At 32.8% G+C, this 20,917-nt stretch overlaps 1 protein-coding gene across 2 annotated transcripts in view; it reads right to left on the bottom strand.

The window, feature by feature from the left end:
* The window catches only part of LOC106877721 (cGMP-dependent 3',5'-cyclic phosphodiesterase), a 436,212-nt gene that overhangs the window by 63,292 nt on the left and 352,003 nt on the right, over positions 1 to 20,917 (bottom strand). For both annotated transcript variants that reach the window (XM_089361766.1, XM_089361765.1), the window contains one exon: positions 352 to 426. In XM_089361766.1, the coding sequence (XP_089217892.1) occupies positions 352 to 426 (75 nt within the window). The remainder of the gene's footprint in view (positions 1 to 351; positions 427 to 20,917) is intronic.

Genomic DNA, 20,917 nt, shown 5'->3' with positions numbered 1-20,917 from the left:
AGAGTGGTGAACACAATATGAGTGATGAGAGGAGGAGAGATGAGTTGGTGGTGGGTGTCTGAATGGCTGTGGTATGAGGTCAGCAGTTGTGAGGAGCAGAGGCTATTATAGAGGCAAGAGAAAAGTAGTGAAGCTAACACAGCTGTGAGTCAGAGACTGGTGTGTTGGCAAGAATGTAGTCCCAGCTGTCAGCATATATATGTCATAGCAGCATATTTCCAGATATTGGAGGAATACTTTGATGTAACAATTTAAATATTTTCTGACCCCCAAAAAAGTCAGGATGGAACACTACATCACAACCAAGATGAAACAATATTTAACACAAAAATGATAAAATCTTATACTTACATTTGGTATGTCTTTTTCAGAGATTGGTTCTTTTCCCTTAAGGGCCACTCCAAATGTACTATGTTCATTTTCATTCTGAAATACCAAACACATAAGTAGTGTTAACTAGTTTTACTTTCAAAAATATTATATCATATCAGAAGATATGGCATGTCTTATAGTAAAACAGGCAGGAAATATTGATATTTTCTTGATTATGTCCTTAAAGCCAGTAAAATATTTAAGCAGTCTTTCATCCAAGAAGAGTTCATTCTTCTAGCAACAAACTTCATTTTATAATACAAGTCATATATTGAACCGTTTTTGGTTACAAGGTCGGGAAAACACCAACTAGCTACTGTGTAACTTTGCTAAAGCAGACAAGAATTCTTTGTTACAACCGCAACTGTTATCATAATCAACACAACTACTGCTTCATTGCTCTTTGCCAAAGTTATTGTCATTGTCACAAGCATCATCACCGTCATCATCATCTTGTGTGTATAAATAATGTTATTACTATGGGAGTAACATTCAGATACATAAAAATCAACTTTTCATTTCAATTTGCTGACAAAATACTTGTAGAACTGGTCTTCGTTATTCCATTTTTATTCATGTTAAGAAAAGACACTGTTTTAGAATTTTTTTTAATTTTTAACTTAGATGAATGGTTAGAATGTTGAAACATCTGTATACATAAACTATTGGTTCACTTTGTACCAAAACAGCAGCTGTAGCAGCGGCAGCAGCAACAACAGCTAGTATTGAGTCACTGAGTTAATCTCAGTAATAAAGAATACTTCTGGAAGATAAATGGACAACTTCTCTTGTGTAACTGCTGTTCAGAATGACATCCACCTGTATAATAAATTTCCTCAAAGAATTCAGGAAAAAAAAAAAATATCTGAATCATGAAAAAATCTGTTATTAAAATGTCAAAAAAAAAAAAAAAGAACTCAAAGCAAAAACTTTTCCTGTTTCTGTTTTATGTATTGAGGAAGAAAGAAGTAAAAGTAGATAGATTAGGTGAATAGTTTTACTGCTGGAGAGTACCAAAAAGATAGGGGTTAGTTAAGAATCTAGTGGTAACCCCATAAACACAACATATTAAATTTGTTCTGGTATTTGACTATTTTTCTTAGAATATTACTGGTGGTTGTTGGTTGTGGAGAAATTAATTTGATCTTGGTAGGATTTGAACAGTGCACAGCAGTAATCTTCTGTTCAATTTATCACCGAAATAATATCACTCCAGCATTTTGTGACCTGTTAACCTGCCTTTAAATGTATTGATTGATGTTGTTGAAGTATTACACTTTAATTTTTATTTTACAATTTAATCTTCATTTCAGTTCAGATTAAACGTTCTGCTACTTTAAGTATTAGTAATTAAAGCATGTTATCTGGCTAATTAAGTATGATTTATTTACAGATTTGGTTGCTTTTACATTGTTTCAAGTTTGACATTAATGGGTTAAGATATTTAGTTAATTTAAATTTGTATGAACTCTTGTGTAGTAGTATTAAAAGATGAAGAGACCCAAATTTAAATATTAAACTTAATAAACAAACAGTTGAACCATGCTTTCTACTTCATCGAGACAGAACTAGTAATTCCTTTGAATATATGCATTAAAGAAAATGATAAGAATGTGACATAATCAGTGAGGAAAAAAGCCTAATGTGTGAGTTACTTGGATCAGCACAATTGAAGATAAGAAGCAAGTGCAAAATGAGCAAAGTGAAATAAAAGAATATTTTAAAAATAAGAGCAGTAGAAAAGCAGACTAAAGAAGAATTCAGTGTGGTGGCTGTCAGTGAATATTTGTGTATGATAGAGAGAGAAAAGAGAGAGAGAGAGAGAGAGAGAGAGAGAGAGAGAGAGAGAGAGAGAGAGAGAGAGAGAGAGAGAGAGAGGAAGAGAGAGAGAGAGAGGAAGAGAGAGAGAGAGAGAGAGAGAGAGAGAGAGAGAGAGAGAGAGAGAGAGATTATAGCAATCTTACTAGAAACATTGCTAAGATAGTAGAAATAGTAAAGAAATAGTAGAAGCTGGAAACAAAACAATTTTCCAATTTTAAAAAAGGAACAGATGAAATAAAGTTCATATTTTAGCATAGGTGATCCCTCTAATAGTCAGAGCTATTACAAGGGAGATAATCATTTCATGATAATATGAAATGGGATTAGAAATTTGAAATTGAATTTAAGGAGTTATAAAGAAAAATATGCAAAGAATTCATTATTAAAAAAATTTTTTTTTGCTTAGTTTTAGTTTACTAAATATGAAGTTTTTAAAATTTTTAGTCATTGACAATCACATTTCTATATTAGCAAAGAAAACATCATTTAAAAACCAATCATTCCAACCCAAACCTCTACTTTCATTTAGTATCAGTGACATTTGTCTATTAATGGGTTTTAAAGCCAGATAAAAACAAAGTAGAAGCTCAATGCTTATATCAGTTGTTTGTGTTTTAGGGACCTACTGACTATAGTTAACATGCTTGTAATTAAGGTGTTAAAACTACTGAGCAAAAAAGACCAACAACTCAAAACCAGTACTCAAAACCACATACTCAAAAATGACTCAATGACTCAGTAAATAATCAAACCAAGAAAAAAGAAGGTAAAAACTAAGAAAAGAGAATATCAATGCCATTTTAAGGTTGAATATTTATAGTTTAAGAATGGATGGCAACCAACTGAAGAGAGAGACACACCAACAATTTATGCAAATTTCTCAGTTTGAAGACTGATCCAGGCCTTTGGAAAAAGTATGTCTATGATATACAGTTGTAAGAGATAATGATCTAATTATTAATGTTATTTTATATTGAAAGTTTCTATTTTCCTTTTGTTTAAATTTTAATGCTAAATCATCTCATACAATCACATAGATAGGAATCAACAGAGGAGCTTCTACATTAGTGGTTCTCAACCAGGGCCAATATGGCCCCTGAGGGTCTATGTAAGTGTTTTGGGGTTCACACAACTGAATAGTAAATTGGGGATCCACAATAATATTTTATGGGTCACTGAAAAAATTTTGCTTTAGATGCATATATTAATATATATTGTAAAAAATAGCCAGGTTTCTTTCTCTCACACTTTATAGAGTTCAATCTATGGAAGTTAATGTGTGAAAAACAAAATAGGAATTTTGAAAGAAGTTTCTGTAAAACTAATATTTAAACATCGAAAGGCTATTGGGGTCCACCAAAAATAAAATAGTAATCAAAGTGGTCCATAGGTAAAAAATGGTTGAGAACTCCTGCTCTATATGGTCATTCAATTTGCTAGATATAGCAGTCAAAGCACCTTACTTTCTCAGAAACAGATGTGTTACGCCATGTACTTATGCCATTGATAGACAGATGACCGGCTGTTGCTGAATATTTTTCTTTTACAAGTTAGTTCGCTTTGTCAGAGTGCTTTCATTGCCATTTGAGACCTCTTCAATGACATGCATGTTTCAACACACAATTTCACATCAAGAATCTTGCAAACCAAATACATAATCAATTATCATAATTTATGAATGTTAATTACTAATTCCATCATTATAATCTCTGGTAAAAATCAAAAAAATAGAATCCCAATCTGCCATGGGCTATCCAGCAGAAATAAATTAATAAATTAATTTTATGTTTATATGTGAGGAGTGGCTGTGAGTGAAAAGGTTTACTTCCCAACCATATGGTTCTGGGTTCAGTCTCACTGCATGGCGCGTTGGACAAGCATCGTCCACTATAGCCTCAGTTCAACCAAAGCCTTGTGAATGAGTTTGGGAGACAGAAACAGAAAGAAACCTGTCGTATATATGTGTTTGTGTTTTTCATTCTCCCACCACCACTTGGCAACTGGTGTTGGTGTGTTTACGTCCCCATAACTTAGGTGTTTGAGAAAAAAAATAAGTACTGAGGTTGATTCATTCAACTAAAATTCTTCAAGGTGGTGCCCTAGCATGGCCACAGTCTAGCGACTGAAACAAGTCAAAAATAAATAAAATATAAGATGTGCACTATTATAGCATATAATTATATTATCACTTAATCATGACATGGACTTATGTTCACATCTGAGACTGTCTTTAACTTATCAGCACTCACTCACAGTTTGAAACTTATTCCATAATATAAAAAAAAAAAAACATAAATAAAAATTAAAAAGTCAACTTTTCAGTTATCAAGAAAGAAGAACTAGAACTGCCATAGTAGCAGCCATTGATATGGTTCCTGGAAAAAAATATTTAATACTTCCTTTCTTAATGCAGATGAAGGATACTGAATTAACAAAAGTTCAAAAGCTAACCAACAATTATATGGTGAAAAGACACTAGACTGTTTGTGCCCTTGATTAACCAATAGCAGAGCTGGATATTCCTGTACATGTAAAAACAATATATTCCTATGTTGCTACGCACATGACAAAGAAATAAGTTAATATGGTACAGATGTGACAAAGAAATATGCCAAAGATTAAAATAAAATGTTTAGCATTAAACACAAGCAACAATGTCGGATGAAAAAAAATATATAAACAACTGCTAATCTATACCATAAAACTTATCCACTGCTATTTTGCTTCTATTCTTGGAGCAAGATATTTTTACAATTCTTGATTATTAATAAAAAAGAAGGCAATAAAATTTATGCTAGGTTTTATGACAACACTTTCTGCAACTTGCTCAATGTATAATTTAAGGTACATAGCTATCATAAGGTTTGCCCATTTCCTCGAGGTTACTCTTAAGGTTATCAATTATCACAGCCATTAATGTAAAATCAGGTTATCTGAACTTGCTGACTGAATTTCATTTCGTGTTCTTTAAAATCTTTGATTACAAGAACTCTCACATCAGTGGTTGCACTTATGATTACTACTATTTTACATCATAAACAAAAAAATGGTGTCTTGGAAGTCAATGGCAGGGCTTATATTGGCAAGTTGAATTACATAGATGAAGCCATATTCACAGAATTTAGAGGGCTTCGATTGGTTGTTTTTGGATATTAAACCATAGCTACATGATAAGTTGTACAGCAATATGCATGTAGGCATGTATGTATGTATGTATGTATGTGTGTGTGTGTGTATCGTGTATGGATAAAGATATACAAAAATCATAAATGTAAATAGACAATAAAACTTGAAGCTATAGATATTAAAATATACTGTATAACTAAAGATATGTAATACGATAAAGAATTCCAGGGCATAAGAATTTATAGGTGGGAATTGATTTCTATTTCTAAGATAATAACTAGAGGAAAGATAAATCTCCTTGGATTATTACAAGTAGATTTTTCCAAGAAAATAATTGAAATCAGTATTGTAAAGCCAACAAACTAAAGTGCTGCTGGTACTTAAAGCCACACACAGCATTTAGTTAGAACTAGGTAGACTGAAAAACATGAACCACTAGCCTTTTGGTGTCTTCTGATAAAAACTATCTACTGAGATATCTACACTGGCTACTAAAATAAATGGCTATAGATACACCATAAGTAATTTAGATTAGGCATACAATAGCTTATAAAATAATACATATAATCAATTATACAGTAGATATATAAAATATATAGTCTTATATATATTGTAAGATATATAGCTTTAGATACACATCATGATGTATATCCATAGATATGAAATGCACTGCATATAATAGGCTCTATTATCCATAGCTATGCAAAAAGACACACACACACACACACATACACATATATAGGAGAAATTACAATTAACACAAGTTCATATCGTCTGTTCCTACACACTTGGAACGTCCAATGAAAAGTTACATTTCAATCACAATGGTGAAACATACACAGGAATAAATGATACAAACTTGTGTTCACCATAATTTCTCCTACATTTGCTCTGTATATCATAACTAGTAATACAGCAAAGTATAGTAGTAATCAAACCACTATACTGGAAGCAAATAAACCTATGTGAAGCTTGAAACTTAATAGTTGCAGTCATACATCTATTTGTATATACAAGATATACTACCTACCTACCTATATATATATATATATATATATATATATATATATATATATATATATATATATATGTATGTATGTATGTATGTATGTATGTATGTATGTATGTATGTATGTATGGATTCAAGTAATTTAGTAGTACTCTTAAAAAAAACCCTCCTTAATGTATCATTCTACAAAGCATATAAAATATATACTATGATACAAGAGGGCATAACTTAAATTCTGCAATATTTTGTAAGGTTCTTTGTATTTTGTATTAATGCAGACATGTAAGTAATTCTTTTATTATTAAATATAAAATAAACTATTTACATGTTTTAAGTTATGAAACAATTTGTTGTGATATTAGAATTTTCTTACTATTAAATAAAATGTCATCTATTTCTTAGTCATTTATGACTTTATTTATATATATATATATATATATATATATATATATATATATATATATATATATGTATATAAATTTAGGTCTATAACTTGCCCACCTGATGAGTGTACATGATCACCTTTAGAGGAAACTTGGAGTCATGGCTATTATTGCATGTTAGTATGGTCATCATTAAAGAATATCATAAATCCTCATTATATTCAGTTGGGGCAGTAGAGCTGGCATCGACCACATTCAGATGGTGCTTTTTAAATGCTATTGACACGGGGAGCCAGTCAGATGGCTCTGGCAATGACCCACACATGAATGGTGCTTATTGCGTGCTACCAGCACTGGTATCAGCCACAACTACAATTTCCATTTGATTGTGATTTGATTTGATTTTGATTAGATATATAAAGGCAGTGCACTGCCTGGAAAGTGGACATTAAATGATGATGATGACATAAAGGTGACAAGCTGGCAAAATCGTTAGCATGCCAGACAAAATGCTTAGCAACATGTCTTTATGTTCTGAGTTCAAATTCCTCCAAGGTTGACTTTGTCTTTCATCATTTCAGGGTCAATAACAAAAACACCAGTCAAGTACTGGGGGTCAGAGTAATTGTCTCTCCACCCCTTCAAAAAAACTGCTGGCTCCGTGCCAAAAATTTGGAACTGATTCATGAAATATATTTGCCTTCCTCACAGTATTGACTATACTAACTGATATGTGAAAAAGACAGAATCTAAAGAAAGTTGCAGTAGTTTATATCAGCAAATATTACACAGCAAAGTTGACTGGCTTAGATAAATTGTATGTCATGGAAGGAAGAGGATTTTGATGTCTTGGGATAAATCCATTGTTTGAGAGAAAACAATAATATTCAAAAGTTGAAAAATGTCTTTTCTCTCACATGAAGTGTCAGTGTTGAAACATCAGATTCCTGTTCTCCCATGGCATTTGAACTTATCCTCTAAACTCAACTTGACAGGTGTATAGACATTTGCCAAATCGTGTTTGCAAATACAAAGTAATGTTCTCATATGGATTTGGTTTTCTCACTCACTATCATAGAATATATATATACATTAATATATTAGAGAAAAAAGGAGAACTGTCCTTTTTTTTCTGTTGTCCTTCTTCCTCTAATATAATATATACCTGCTAACTCAGAAGCCTAATATAGATTGCTAGCTCCAGCCTCAGCTGTGAACTTGGAACCTAATGGATGACCAATTACAGCACTTACTCAGCATACCTATTCGTTTAGATCACCTGTGAACTAAACCCCTCATATTCTTCTATATATTAATATGTGTGTGTGTGTGTGTGTGTGCATGCATGTACACAAACAAAACACACACGTATAAAGACAACTAATGAGAATATAAAAACAATAATATAAACAAACATTATTTATATATATAATGTGTAAGTTGTCTAAGAGTCCATAAGTCAGGAATGAATGCGCTCATATATATATATATGTATGTACATACATATAGATAAGTCATAAAGAAATTTCCATGTATACTACTTTACTACAGATCTGTCATTGCTATTATGACTATTATTATTAGTTCCACTATCAGCAATGGTTGTTGTTAATACTATTGCTACTAATATTCTAGTCTATTAAGAATATAGTTTTAGCACCAGTTTGGAGTTATCTTCAAATCTGAAATCAAATGTTGAAACTAGAAGAACTACATCATGGCTGAGCTATTTAAAAATGTGTGAAACTGTTAAATTCACTTTAAATGTATTCCATGATGTACAGAAATTTTCAAGGCAGAAGTATGACATGGTCCCTAGAACTGTGTCTGTGAAATAAATTTTAAGTGAATTTAACAGTTTCACATGCTATTAAATAGTTCATCCATGATGTAGTTGCTTCAGTTTCAACATGTGATTTCAGATTGAGGATAACTCTAAATTGGTTTTGAAACTAAATTTTTTAACAGACTTGAATGTTAGTAGCAATAGTATTAACAATAACCATGTGGATATTGGAACTAATAATAATAGTATTAATAGCAATGACAAATCTGTAGTAAAATCCAAATGGAAAACCACTATGCACACAGACAGGTGTTGACTACATTGAAATTTCTGATATCAGATGATGAGGTATTTAGCAAATATTTCATGATTTATTTTTAAAATTTTAATCAGTATTAACAGAGCTAGGTGTAATGAAATGCCTTGGAATCAATTAGCAAGTAACTTCCCTCTCCTGACAGATTCATATCACCGCCACTGCATATTTATATACATGAACACACATGTAAACATAAAATGAGAATAATTATCATCCCTCATGCATGAGTGGAGCAATAAATGAAGTCAATTGCATGACCTTTCATGATTAGAAGTACCACTTAATGATTGATTACTCTTATGGACTTTAATGGGTGGAGCAAATGGGAGTTTATGACGTTCAAACCCACTTCAAAGATTTTTGTGATGTAAGTGAAATGGCACCAATCAGTAATCAAACCAGAATCTCAGTCTCAGGGGAGGGCCACATGTGTTACTCTATATGTGTATATGTGTCTCACATGTATATGTATAGAACTGTTGTGTCTTCTTGCTGTTCCACCTGTGCTGGAAATTCTGTCTAAAAGTAATTGGTCAAACTTTAAAACTTGTCAATCTAAGGATCACCACTGATATGTCCAGCATGATCAGAAAATTACTTTCCGTCAGCATTTTCCCAGTGTTTCAACACCATTAATCGTGGTTTCAGCTACAATCTATGTTAATTTTACTCTTCTTCCTTTCTAATTTTCCTTTAAATATGAATCTACATACTAGTAGGCATAGGTGTGGCTGTACAGTAAGAAGTTTGCTTCCCAACCACATGGTTCTGGGTTCAGTCCCACTGTATGGCACCTTGGGAAAGTGTCTTCTACTACAGCCAAGGGCCAACCAAAGCCTTGTGAGTGGATGTGGTAGACACAAACTGAAAGATGCCTGTCATATATATATATATATATATATATATATATATATATATATATATATATATATATATATATATGTATATATATATATATATATGTATTGTCATCATCATGTGTGTGTGTGTGTGTTTGTGTCTATGTTTGTCCCCCATCATTGCTTGACAACTGGTGTTGGAGTGTTTATGTTCCCTGTAGCTTAGCAGTTCAGCAAAAAAAAAAAAAAAAGAAAAAATGATGGAATAAGTGCCAGGCTTTAAAAAAAAAAGTACTTGTGTCGATCCATTCGACAAAACATTCTTCGAGGTGGTGCCCCAGCATGGCCACAGTCTAACGACAGAAAGAAATAAAAGATAAAAAGTCACAAATTTACAAAACGAAATCAAGCGCAAACAATTATATATTACAAATCCAAACTAATTTCAACAAGTTTATAATCAATAAAAAAGAAGGGGATTGTCGATTACATTGACCCCCCCCCCCCAGTACTCAACTGGTACTTATTTAAGGCTTGCCACCTTGAATAATAATAATAATAATAATAACATATGTTAATTAAAATCACACTTTGTTATGCTGGCATGGGTTTTACTTTCTCTCTCTCTCTCTCTCTCTCTTTCTCGTATATATACACACACACACACACACAGTCTCTTCTTTCTTTCTGTTAACATACATAATAACCTATCTACAGAAAGGCTGGTCTGACCAAAACCATAGTCTGTGTGTGTAACCTTTGTTTATCTTACATAAATGAACATATATATATATATGTATAGACTCCAAACATTCCCAGCATATGTTTTATTAAGCATTTAAAAAATTTTTTTTATCCAAAACATAATGAATAAGACGAAGGAATCTATAGTTATTTAATTGAACATACTGAATGCCACATCTATTGCAAAAGTAGGTTTAGTTGTTGCTATTCAATTGTATAATTCAGAAATAGATTATGTTAACGGCCTAAAAAGTGACGAGTGCAATTCTGAATTATACAATTGAATAGCAACAACAAAACCTACTTAATTAAAATCAAACTTCAGCCAAATATCTTTTACTACTTCATTAAGGAATGGTGTGTGAAGGCACATGGTTTAGTGGTTAGAGTATTTGGCTCATGATTATAAGGCTGTGAGTTCAATTCCTGGCAACACAGTGTGTCCTTGAGCAAGACACTTTATTTTACATTGCTCCAGTCCACTCAGCTGGCAAAAACGAGTTGTACCTGTATTTCAAAGGGCTGTCTTTATCACATTCTGTGATGCGCTGAATTGCTCTGAGAATTATGTTAAGGGTATGCATGTCTGTGGAGTGCTCAGCCACTTGTATGCTAATTTAATGAGCAGGCAGTTCTGTTGAATCGATCAACTGGAACCCTCATCAGTTTAAGGAATGGTGTGGTAACTAATCTTGAAACAGCAGAGTTAAAGGATGCAAGAGTCAGTAGCAGGGTGGAGTTCCAAAGTTAATGTTTATCTACCATTCCCTACATTAATTTTGCATGAACCAAAATTGCACTCGTCACTTTTTAGGCCGTTAACATAATCTATTTCTGAATTATACAATTGAATAGCAACAACAAAACCTACTTTTGCAATAGATGTGGCATTCAGTATGTTCAATTAAATAACTATAGATTCCTTCGTCTTATTCATTATGTTTTGGATAAAATTTTTTTTTTAAATTCTTAATAAAACATATGCTGGGAATGTTTGGAGTCTATACATATATATATATATGTTCATTTATGTAAGATAAACAAAGGTTACACACACAGACTATGGTTTTGGTCAGACCAGCCTTTCTGTAGATAGGTTATTATGTATGTTAACAGAAAGAAAGAAGAGACTGTGTGTGTGTGTGTGTGTATATACGAGAAAGAGAGAGAGAGAGAGAGAGAGAGAGAGAGAAAGTAAAACCCATGCCAGCATAACAAAGTGTGATGATGATGATGATGATGATGATGATGATATATAAAGTAGGGTATGTCAACATATATATTGCGTTTAGGCCGCAATTTAGCACTGATGATGGACATGCATAATAGACTGTATGAAGAAGTATCCTGAGTTTGTGCGTGTGTGTTTAGGTGTGTGTGTGTGTGTGTGAGAGAGAGAGAGAGAGAAAGATTGAGAGAAGGAAGAGAGGATACAAGAATGAGAGAGACTGGAACTTGGGAATGTAAATTGCAAGTCATGTTGTTATTCCAAAGAGCAATGATTAAAACAGTACACAAAGAGTTATATGACAGATAGATACCATGCCACTAGTCTAGAAAGCAGACAAGAAAGTCTTCTGCAATAACACCATGCCCTAAAACAAGTGTAAACAGAACTAGAAAGTTAAATTAACACAGCAAACTAAAATTGAAATAGCTACAATGTATTGTGAAAATTATATCAGACAATCATTTCAATTAAAATGAATTAGAAATACAAACAGCTTCACAGATAGAAGACAGTTGTTCAACAAAAGTGATGAAGTATGCCTATATTATATATTTGCTGATATGAGTTTACAGTGATGTCTGTTTGCAAACTGTTTCTTAATTTGGGATGTGTTGTTGGCATGTTTTGAATGTGGTTGTGTGCTTAAGATGTTTGATTCATAACCGTGCGGTTTTGGGTTCGGATCCACTGCACAGCACCTTGGGTAAGTGCCTTCTATTATAGTTTGACCAATGTTTTATGCAGGAATTTGATAGACAGGAACTGCAAGAAAGGCAGCAAGCTGGTAGAAACATTAGCACGCCGGACGAAATGCTTAGCAGTATTTTGTCTGCCATTACATTCTGAGTTCAAATTCCGCCGAGGTTGACTTTGCCTTTCATCCTTTTGGGGTCGATAAATTAAGTACCAGTTACGCACTGAGATTGATGTAATCGACTTAGTCTCTTTGTCTGTCCTTGTTTGTCCCCTCTATGTTTAGTCCCTTGTGGGCAATAAAGAAATAAGAAACTGCAAGAAGTCCATCATATGTATATATATATATATATATATATATATATATATATATATATATATATATATATATATATATATAGTCTCGTCTTGTTTGGTGTTAGGGAGGGCCTCCAGCCATAGAAACCATACCAAATCAAACTTAAATCAAAATTAAAGCAGGTAGAATATTATGGTCTGATATGCAGGCTACATATGTTTCACAGCTAACAGAACCTTGGCAGTAGGCAAATGAGGGTAGACCGCAAGCTACACTTCAGGCCAAGGACACTTTGATTATATGAAGTTTACATTCTTGTGAAATAAAATATATATATCGTGAAGTATATTTGCCACCTAAATGTAGCGGACCTGTAGGGGACGATGCTACTATTGTTTATAGCTTCAGGAAGACATCTCCACAGCTGGCTAATGACACACTGTCTGAAGGAGATGTCTTCTTGGGATTATAAACAACAGTAACATCGTCCCCTATGGGTCTGCCACATTTAGGTGGCAAATATACTTCACAATTCCATACTGTTACTGTTTACTTCTCATTCAGAGATTTATTATTGCAATATGTGTGTGTGTGTGTATGTGTGTGTGTGTGTGTGTATGAAATTAAGAGATACTTGAAAATAAAATACATAAATAGAGGATATATTATGCATATAATTCAATATGTAGCTTAATTCTATTTTCAAGTGCCTCTTCATTTGAGCTAAGTTTATCATAATATTATTGTTCTCAACCTGATATATCTTTTTCATTTATGCTGAGCTCTCTTGCTAATTGTTTTTCACAAAAGAAATATTTTCATTATAATTGCAAAGTAGCTATTCCTATACTATAATTACCATAACAATCAATTTCTGAAAGTAGGTTTTAAATTATGTTTTTATTTTTAATTTCAATGGTTCAAGCACTTGTAAACTCTATAATAGTAAGAACACACTTGTGACCTAGATATTTCTGAAATAGGTAAATGCATGGTTGTGTGATTAAGAAGTTTACTTCCCAATCACAAGATTTTGGTTTCAGTCTCATTGCATGCTACCTTGAGCAAGTATCTTCTACTGATGCCCTGGGTTAACCAAATCCTTGTGAATGGATTATGTAGATGAAAACTGAAAGAAAATCGTCATCGTCATCATCATCATTTAACATCCATTTTCTATGCTGTCATGGGTTGGACAGCTTGACAGGAGTTGGCCAGACTCCAAGTTATCTAATGTGGCATGGTTTCTACAACTGAACTGGATGCCCTTCCTAAAGCCATATATATATATATATATATATACACACACACATACATACATATATATATATATATATATATATATATATATATATATATATATATATGTATATGTTTGCGATTCCTTATTTCACATTGCATGATTGTTGCAAATGAATGCCATTAATTTCCAATATTCTGTGAAAAATACATCTAATCATGGGGAAATATTATCTTGCTTAAGAACATGTGAGGGTTGGCAACAGGAAGGGTATCCAGCCATAGAAAATCTTCCTGAATAAACTCTGTCTGAATGGTACAAGCACGGAAAAAGTAGATGTTAAACAAGGAATAAGATGATATTTCAGAAAATATTATGTAGCATGATTTTATTTTTAAGTATTTCTCTGCTTTAGCTATGGTTACATATTCCTCTAAACCTGTTTTGTTTTGCACCTTTACTTAGTTTTCTTGTGAATTACTCTGTGCAAAAATAATATTTTCATTATAATTGTGAAGAATTCATTCTTACACCTACCTACCTACCTACCTATGTACATATGTGTGAAAATACGTGCATATGTACCTATCTACTTACCAATCTAACTACCTACATAAATACATAATATGAGCGTCTTAAATGTCTGCAAAGTTTGTGAAAAATATATCATATAATATAATATTTACGTAGCAAAGTAAAATTATTAAAGGTTGAAGATAACAGTATCAAAGAAATGGCAATGGTAAAACGTATTTAAAGACAAAACAACATGAAAATGTGTATTTTCAGTTTGAAGAAATAACAGGAAACTAAAATAAAATGGAAATTGGAACAAAATTTGGAAATTTATCGATATTATTAGCCTGAGAGATCAGAGACATCTTTAGTATTGACAATTAATATAAATAATGTTTGTGAATTAGTGCTTATGTGACGATGCTAACATTTACAGTGTACTTATATTTACCTATATTTGATCATCTTCTAAATAGTATCATATTTTATACTGAAATTTCAAATGGTAAAAATAACAGACATTTTGAAACCTATTATGTATCTTTATTTATTACCCTTGCTTCTATGTAGAGATATAGTAAAACTGAGGTAGAGTAGTTATATAGTTAATGGTGTAAGAAAAGAGAATATTTAGTTGTGAGTTGAAATTTAAGCAAGAGCACAATGAAAAGAGTTTCAACGCAAGATATCAGCTCAAATATTACATTGCTAGCTCCAATTTTCTTAGTTGACAAACATATCCCATTTACAATATTATTTCTAAAAATATTTGAAGGAAAGATATTGAACTTTAGTGAAAAAAACAAATACTTCAGTAATATACAAATACCTAACTTAAAACTAAATATCCTAGTACTGCTAACATAGCAGAATGGATCTCAAACTATAAAAGAGTAAAAAAATAATGTGAAATGAGATGTACTGGAGAACTGGTTGCCAAAGTGTTTACCTTGAAAAAAGACAGTTGCAACTCAGATTGCTGGGCCATGAAATGAGAGTAGACTGGGACAAGAAACCAAAAAACAGTATTAAGATAGACAGCATTTGGGAAGCAAAAGTCCAGATAATTGCAGAACAGCTGGTATAGAGAAGCTGATCAAAAGTCGAGCGAAATAATCTTAAATGAATGAGGTACAGATAGTTGTTTAGGATCAGTTTGAATGATGTATAATCATTGAAGTTTTATTTCCTAATTGGAAAGATGAGGATATAATAATAACAACAACAATAATAATAATAATAATAATAATAATAATAATAATAATAATAATAATAATAATAATAATAATAATAATAATAATAATAATAATAATAACAACAACAACAACAACAACGATATTAATGATAATAATAATTACGAAGCATGTTGTTGTTGTTTGTTCCTTTTTGAGCCATGCCTGACTCATAAGGACTGGTTTCCTGGTTTCATTGGAGTATAGGTTCCCCACCTGGACAGGATGCCAATCCATTGCAGGTGAGCTGCTAGATGCAGGAGAAAAGAGTGAGAGAAAGTTGTGGCAAAAGAGTCAGCAGAAGTTCGCCACTAACTTCTGCTGGAGCTGCGTGTAGCTTAGGTGTTTCACTCATAAACACACACATCGCCCGGTCTGAGATTCGAACCCATGATCCCTCGACTGCAAGTCCACTGCTCTAACCACTAGGCCATATGTCTTCACTAAGATCAAAGCTTGCTTACCAGAAATTACCAGGCTAACTAACGGTTCTGACTCTAAATGCAGATTCTATGACACATTTGACGAAACAATAGATCATCTCATTTCGGGATGTCCTGTGCTAACACCAAACAGATACAAAAATCATCATGATGGTGTAGGACAGTATTTAGATTGGGAAATATGCAAACACTACAAAACCAGCACTCTTGCTTACTGGTATGAACATCATCCTAAGTCAGTCATTGAAGGTAAAAATGTCACTATCCTCTGGGATTTTCCAATCAACACCAACAAAACAATCCAGGCTAATTGACCAGGCACAATTATTAAAGACAAGGAAGAAAATACTTGTAGATTAATAGATGTAAGTGTTCCACTGATAACAATGTATCTGTAAAGGAATTTGACAAATTAAGTAAATATAAGGACCGGGGAAAACTGAGATACAAAAGATGTGGTGTCTTAACGCAAGAACTGTTCCTGTTATTGTCAGAGACATCTAAACAACATCCCAGGAGAACAATGCCTAAGAGAAATCTAAAAAATTGTGCTGACAAGTACTGCCCCTTAGAAAAACCTTATCAATTTAAATGTCTGTGTTGTTTTACATGGACATATTTTGCTACTGCCCCTGTCACTCTACCTCCCCAAGCTTTCAGTTATACTTTAATACCTCTTATCCTTCACTCACCCTAGGATGTTGGGTGTGTCTCGGCAAGTGATTGTAACAAACATGCAGATTAGAAGTAAAAAGCAACAATAATAATAATAATAATGATGATGATGATGATGATGATGATGATGATGATGATGATGATGATGATGATGATGATGATGATGATGATGATGATGATGATGATAATAATAATAATAATAATAATAATAATAATAATAATCCTTTCTACTATAGACACAAAGCCTGAAATTTATGGAAGGTGGCTAGTCAATTACATTGCCCCCAGTGCTCAACTGGTACTTATTTTATTGATCCTAGAGGATGAAAGGCAAAGTCAACCTTGGTGGCATCTGAATTTGGAACATACAGAGCCAGAAGAAATGCTACAAGGCATTTTGACTAGTATGGTTACAATTCTACCAGCTCACTGCCATTAAACGATTTTAAATTTTGGCACAAGGCCAGTAATTTTGAAAGGAAGAGATAAGTCAATTACATCAACCCCAACACTTGACTGGTACCTTATTTTATCAACCCTAACACGATGAAAGTCAAAGTCGACTTCAGTGGCGTTTGAACTCAGAAAGTAAACAGTCAAGAGAAATACCCCACTAAACACTTTGTTTGATGTGCTCGTCAACAAAACATGTCCCTTTTCAACATAACAATGAAAAGTTCTTCAGTTGCATATAGGGATAACTGTCGAAAACTCCTTCAATCTATGCCGATGTCTCTAAATTCATCTCTTTTGCAGTGACATTCTTTTGAATAGGAACTATATTTAGGCTACTTACTGCATCCATATCTACAACTACACAACATATAACCTTCTCTATTACTATCACCATCACTCCAGCCATGACTGCTATGATGGTTACCATCATCACTGCTTCAGCTTTCACCTCTATCCACCATGAACACCAGGTAATTACTATTGCCATCAGGCTATAGTTTTATATTAAATAAGATTTCTCTAATCAATAACTGGATCTCTTTTCAAGTTGAATCAAAAATATGAAAAGTGATAATGTAATTTATATTATAACAGCTTATGAATGTCCCAGCTTCTAGACAATAAAGCTTATATGAGTAATATCAATATATAATATGGCAAAATACTTATTAAAAATAGTCACTTTAACCAACAGAAGTAGCTTGGATACAAGATGTAGTTAGAAGTAATGAGAGAAGTTCTTGTGTTTCATATTTAAAGTATCAGCTATTTTAGATTGTTATTACGTTCAGTTGATTACATTTCAGATTATATGGAATTCACACTTTCAGACAGTTTCGTTTTCCCTCGATGTAAGATTGGTGTTATTAACGAAATAAAGTGACTGACAGATAATTTTTCATTAAATATTATGCATGGAAACACTCATAACTTGTTAAATTGCCAGCATGTTGTCCCATTGTTTACAGGGTCAGTCGACAGTTGTTTCAAATCACTAATACACTGGTATATTTAGAAATATCTCCTCCTCTTCCTTCTTCATCATCATCACCATCACCACCACCATCATCATCATCATCATTTAAGGTCTACTTTCGATACTGGTATAGGTTGGTTGGTTTGCAGGAACTGGCTAGCTACCCAGGTTCCACTTGTCTATTTTGGCATAGTTTCCCTGACTGGATGCCCTTCCTAATGCCAACCACTTCACAGAGTGTATTGGGTCATTTATTTGTGGCACTGGCATGGGTGCTTTTACAAAGCACCGACATAGGTGTTGGATATTTTGGAGATATGCTGATGCAATTAACCAATATAAGCAGCAATGGTGCACTGTATAATCTATAACTATTGTTGTTGGTCCACAGTGTCAAGCAGATCTTTCATAAGATTGGAGAAGGTGAGAGGTTAACAACTTTAGTATATTCCTCATTGAGTTAGTATACAAATAATTACATTAACCCTTTTATTACCATAGTTTTGTAAAAATATGCTGTCTTTGTCTCAAATAATGAAGAATTTATTAAAATAGCTTTGTCATTATTAAGCTGGTGATTGGAGCATAAAATCTTCCATCAAAATTTCATGTTAATTTAGATCACTTTAAGACAAAAAGTTTATATCATGGATGGGTCGGTATCAAAAGGGTTAAGATATGGGTGATAGTAATTTGAGTCACTTACAAACTAGAATATCTTAGTACATCTTATCATGTTCTTACATTGTCGAACTAGTCTTTCATTCCTTTAGGGTTTGTAAAATAAGTACCAAATTTTCTACTGAGGATGAAAACAGGGATCAGTGCAGCTCCCATCTTTTGAGATTTAGGTGTAATGTGACTGTTCAGCTTTGACCATACTTTATAATAATTTAACACACTCACCGGTTCAATTTCCACTCATTTATTTATTTATTTGATAAAGCTTTTTCATTGCTGTATTTGTGACTGTATCAATGATGCAGTCACAAATACAGCGATGAAAAAGCTTTCAGGAATAAATAAATAAATGAGTGGAAACTGAACCGGTGAGTGTGTTAAATTAAGGCACCATAACTCTGTCCAGACACAACAAAGTTTGTTTCAACACACGGATTCATATAAGGAATCTTGCAAACCAGAAACAAAAACGAAGTATAATGATTTAATTAAAGCGAAAAGAATAGATTACAAAAATAGAGAGGATAACAAAGTTTTAGCTTCATCAATGGTACATAAATCTAAATCTAAATATATAATGTTTTAAAATAAAGAGATGTCGGTCTTCCATAAACCACCTTGCCCAGACTTGTGGCTAGGAGGGGAACTTTCTAGGTGCAACCCCATGGTTATTGATGACTGAAGGGGGTCTTTACACTTTACCTTCTTAGAGGTAAAAATGGGTTTGAATAGGACCAATATCCTTAACTAGAAAATAAGCAACGTTACAGAAGCATTAGTGACAATTCAAAACTAACAAGACCTGGGAGAGGAGAAAAGCAGAAAAGACATTCCAAAATGGAGAACAGAAGTCATTGATGGCCTAAGCACTGTAGGCAGTGAAGGGCATAAGTAATTAACATGAATTATGCTTATGTTAATTGTTTTAGATGTCTATGTAGTCACAAACAGCTATAGAAAACCTCTTGGTCCCACTACCCCTGACTCAGCAGAACATTCAGGAAGTGGCAATGGAAGAGAGAGAGAGAGAGAGAGGGCTGCACCAGCATCCTGATTGATGCTTATTTCAGATGAGAATATTTAAGCAATGTGAAATGAAATGCTTTGTTGAAGGGTACAATGTACCACCTGGCTCAGGTTTTGAACCCACAGCATTACAAGACTATGAGTCAAACACCATAACTATTAGGCCATTCACCTAAAACACTAGCAAATATACTGGAACAACCCCTGCCCGACTACAAATGAGTATTGATAATATTTTCCCTGGTAAATGTTTGAAATAAAAAAAAGTTAAAATATAGACACACACATACCTGTAAACACATACACATGCACACATATATGTATGCAAAAACACATCCACACACACAAATCTTATGAAGCATTGGTGGAGGTAGTTCAAAGATGTTTACCTTCAAAGGAGTTGAAATATTTTCTACAAGGAAGGACAATAGATGGATAGTCTGGGAGAACTGTCTAAGACTCAATGTTATCATAACAAACAGAATCGTTCAGGAAAAAACAAAAAAATGAAGAAAATATTCATTTACAAAGGAAATTTTATAATTTGTACCAATTGGATACCAATATGTTCCAAGTACAAAATGTAATATCAAAGTAAGATATATAGCATAGGAATATTTGTATATTAGATGTAGTGTCAATATGTTTAGTATAACATAAGTAATATAAATATGTTTAGTGAATGATACACGATATTAGAATATTTGGTGCCGTTTATATGATACTAGTAATACAAAATGAAAGGCAATAGAATAAAGAAATAAATACAAAATGTTTGGTTGCCAAAAATCCTAAGTTATATCAAAGAATGCATTCTACAAGATACCAAAAAAAAAAAAAAAAGAAAAAAACAACAACCAAAGTTAAGATTACTTAAGTTGGAAAGAAAGCCTTGCAAGAAATACCATTCTTTAAGCAAAAATTTCCAGCTAAAGGTTTGTTTAATTAATTAAAAAGAATTTTTTTTTTAATCCAAGAGAACCAATTCAAAAGGTAGCAAGTACCTGTGTACGGTGCAAAAAAAAAAAAAAAAAATGAACAACGAAAAAAA

This window comes from Octopus bimaculoides, chromosome 13, assembly GCF_046866305.1.
Source record: "Octopus bimaculoides isolate indiv1 chromosome 13, ASM4686630v1, whole genome shotgun sequence".
Lineage (NCBI taxonomy): Eukaryota > Metazoa > Mollusca > Cephalopoda > Octopoda > Octopodidae > Octopus > Octopus bimaculoides.
The sequence above is the reverse complement of the archived record's forward strand: the minus strand, read 5'-3'. Positions and strand labels throughout refer to the sequence as shown.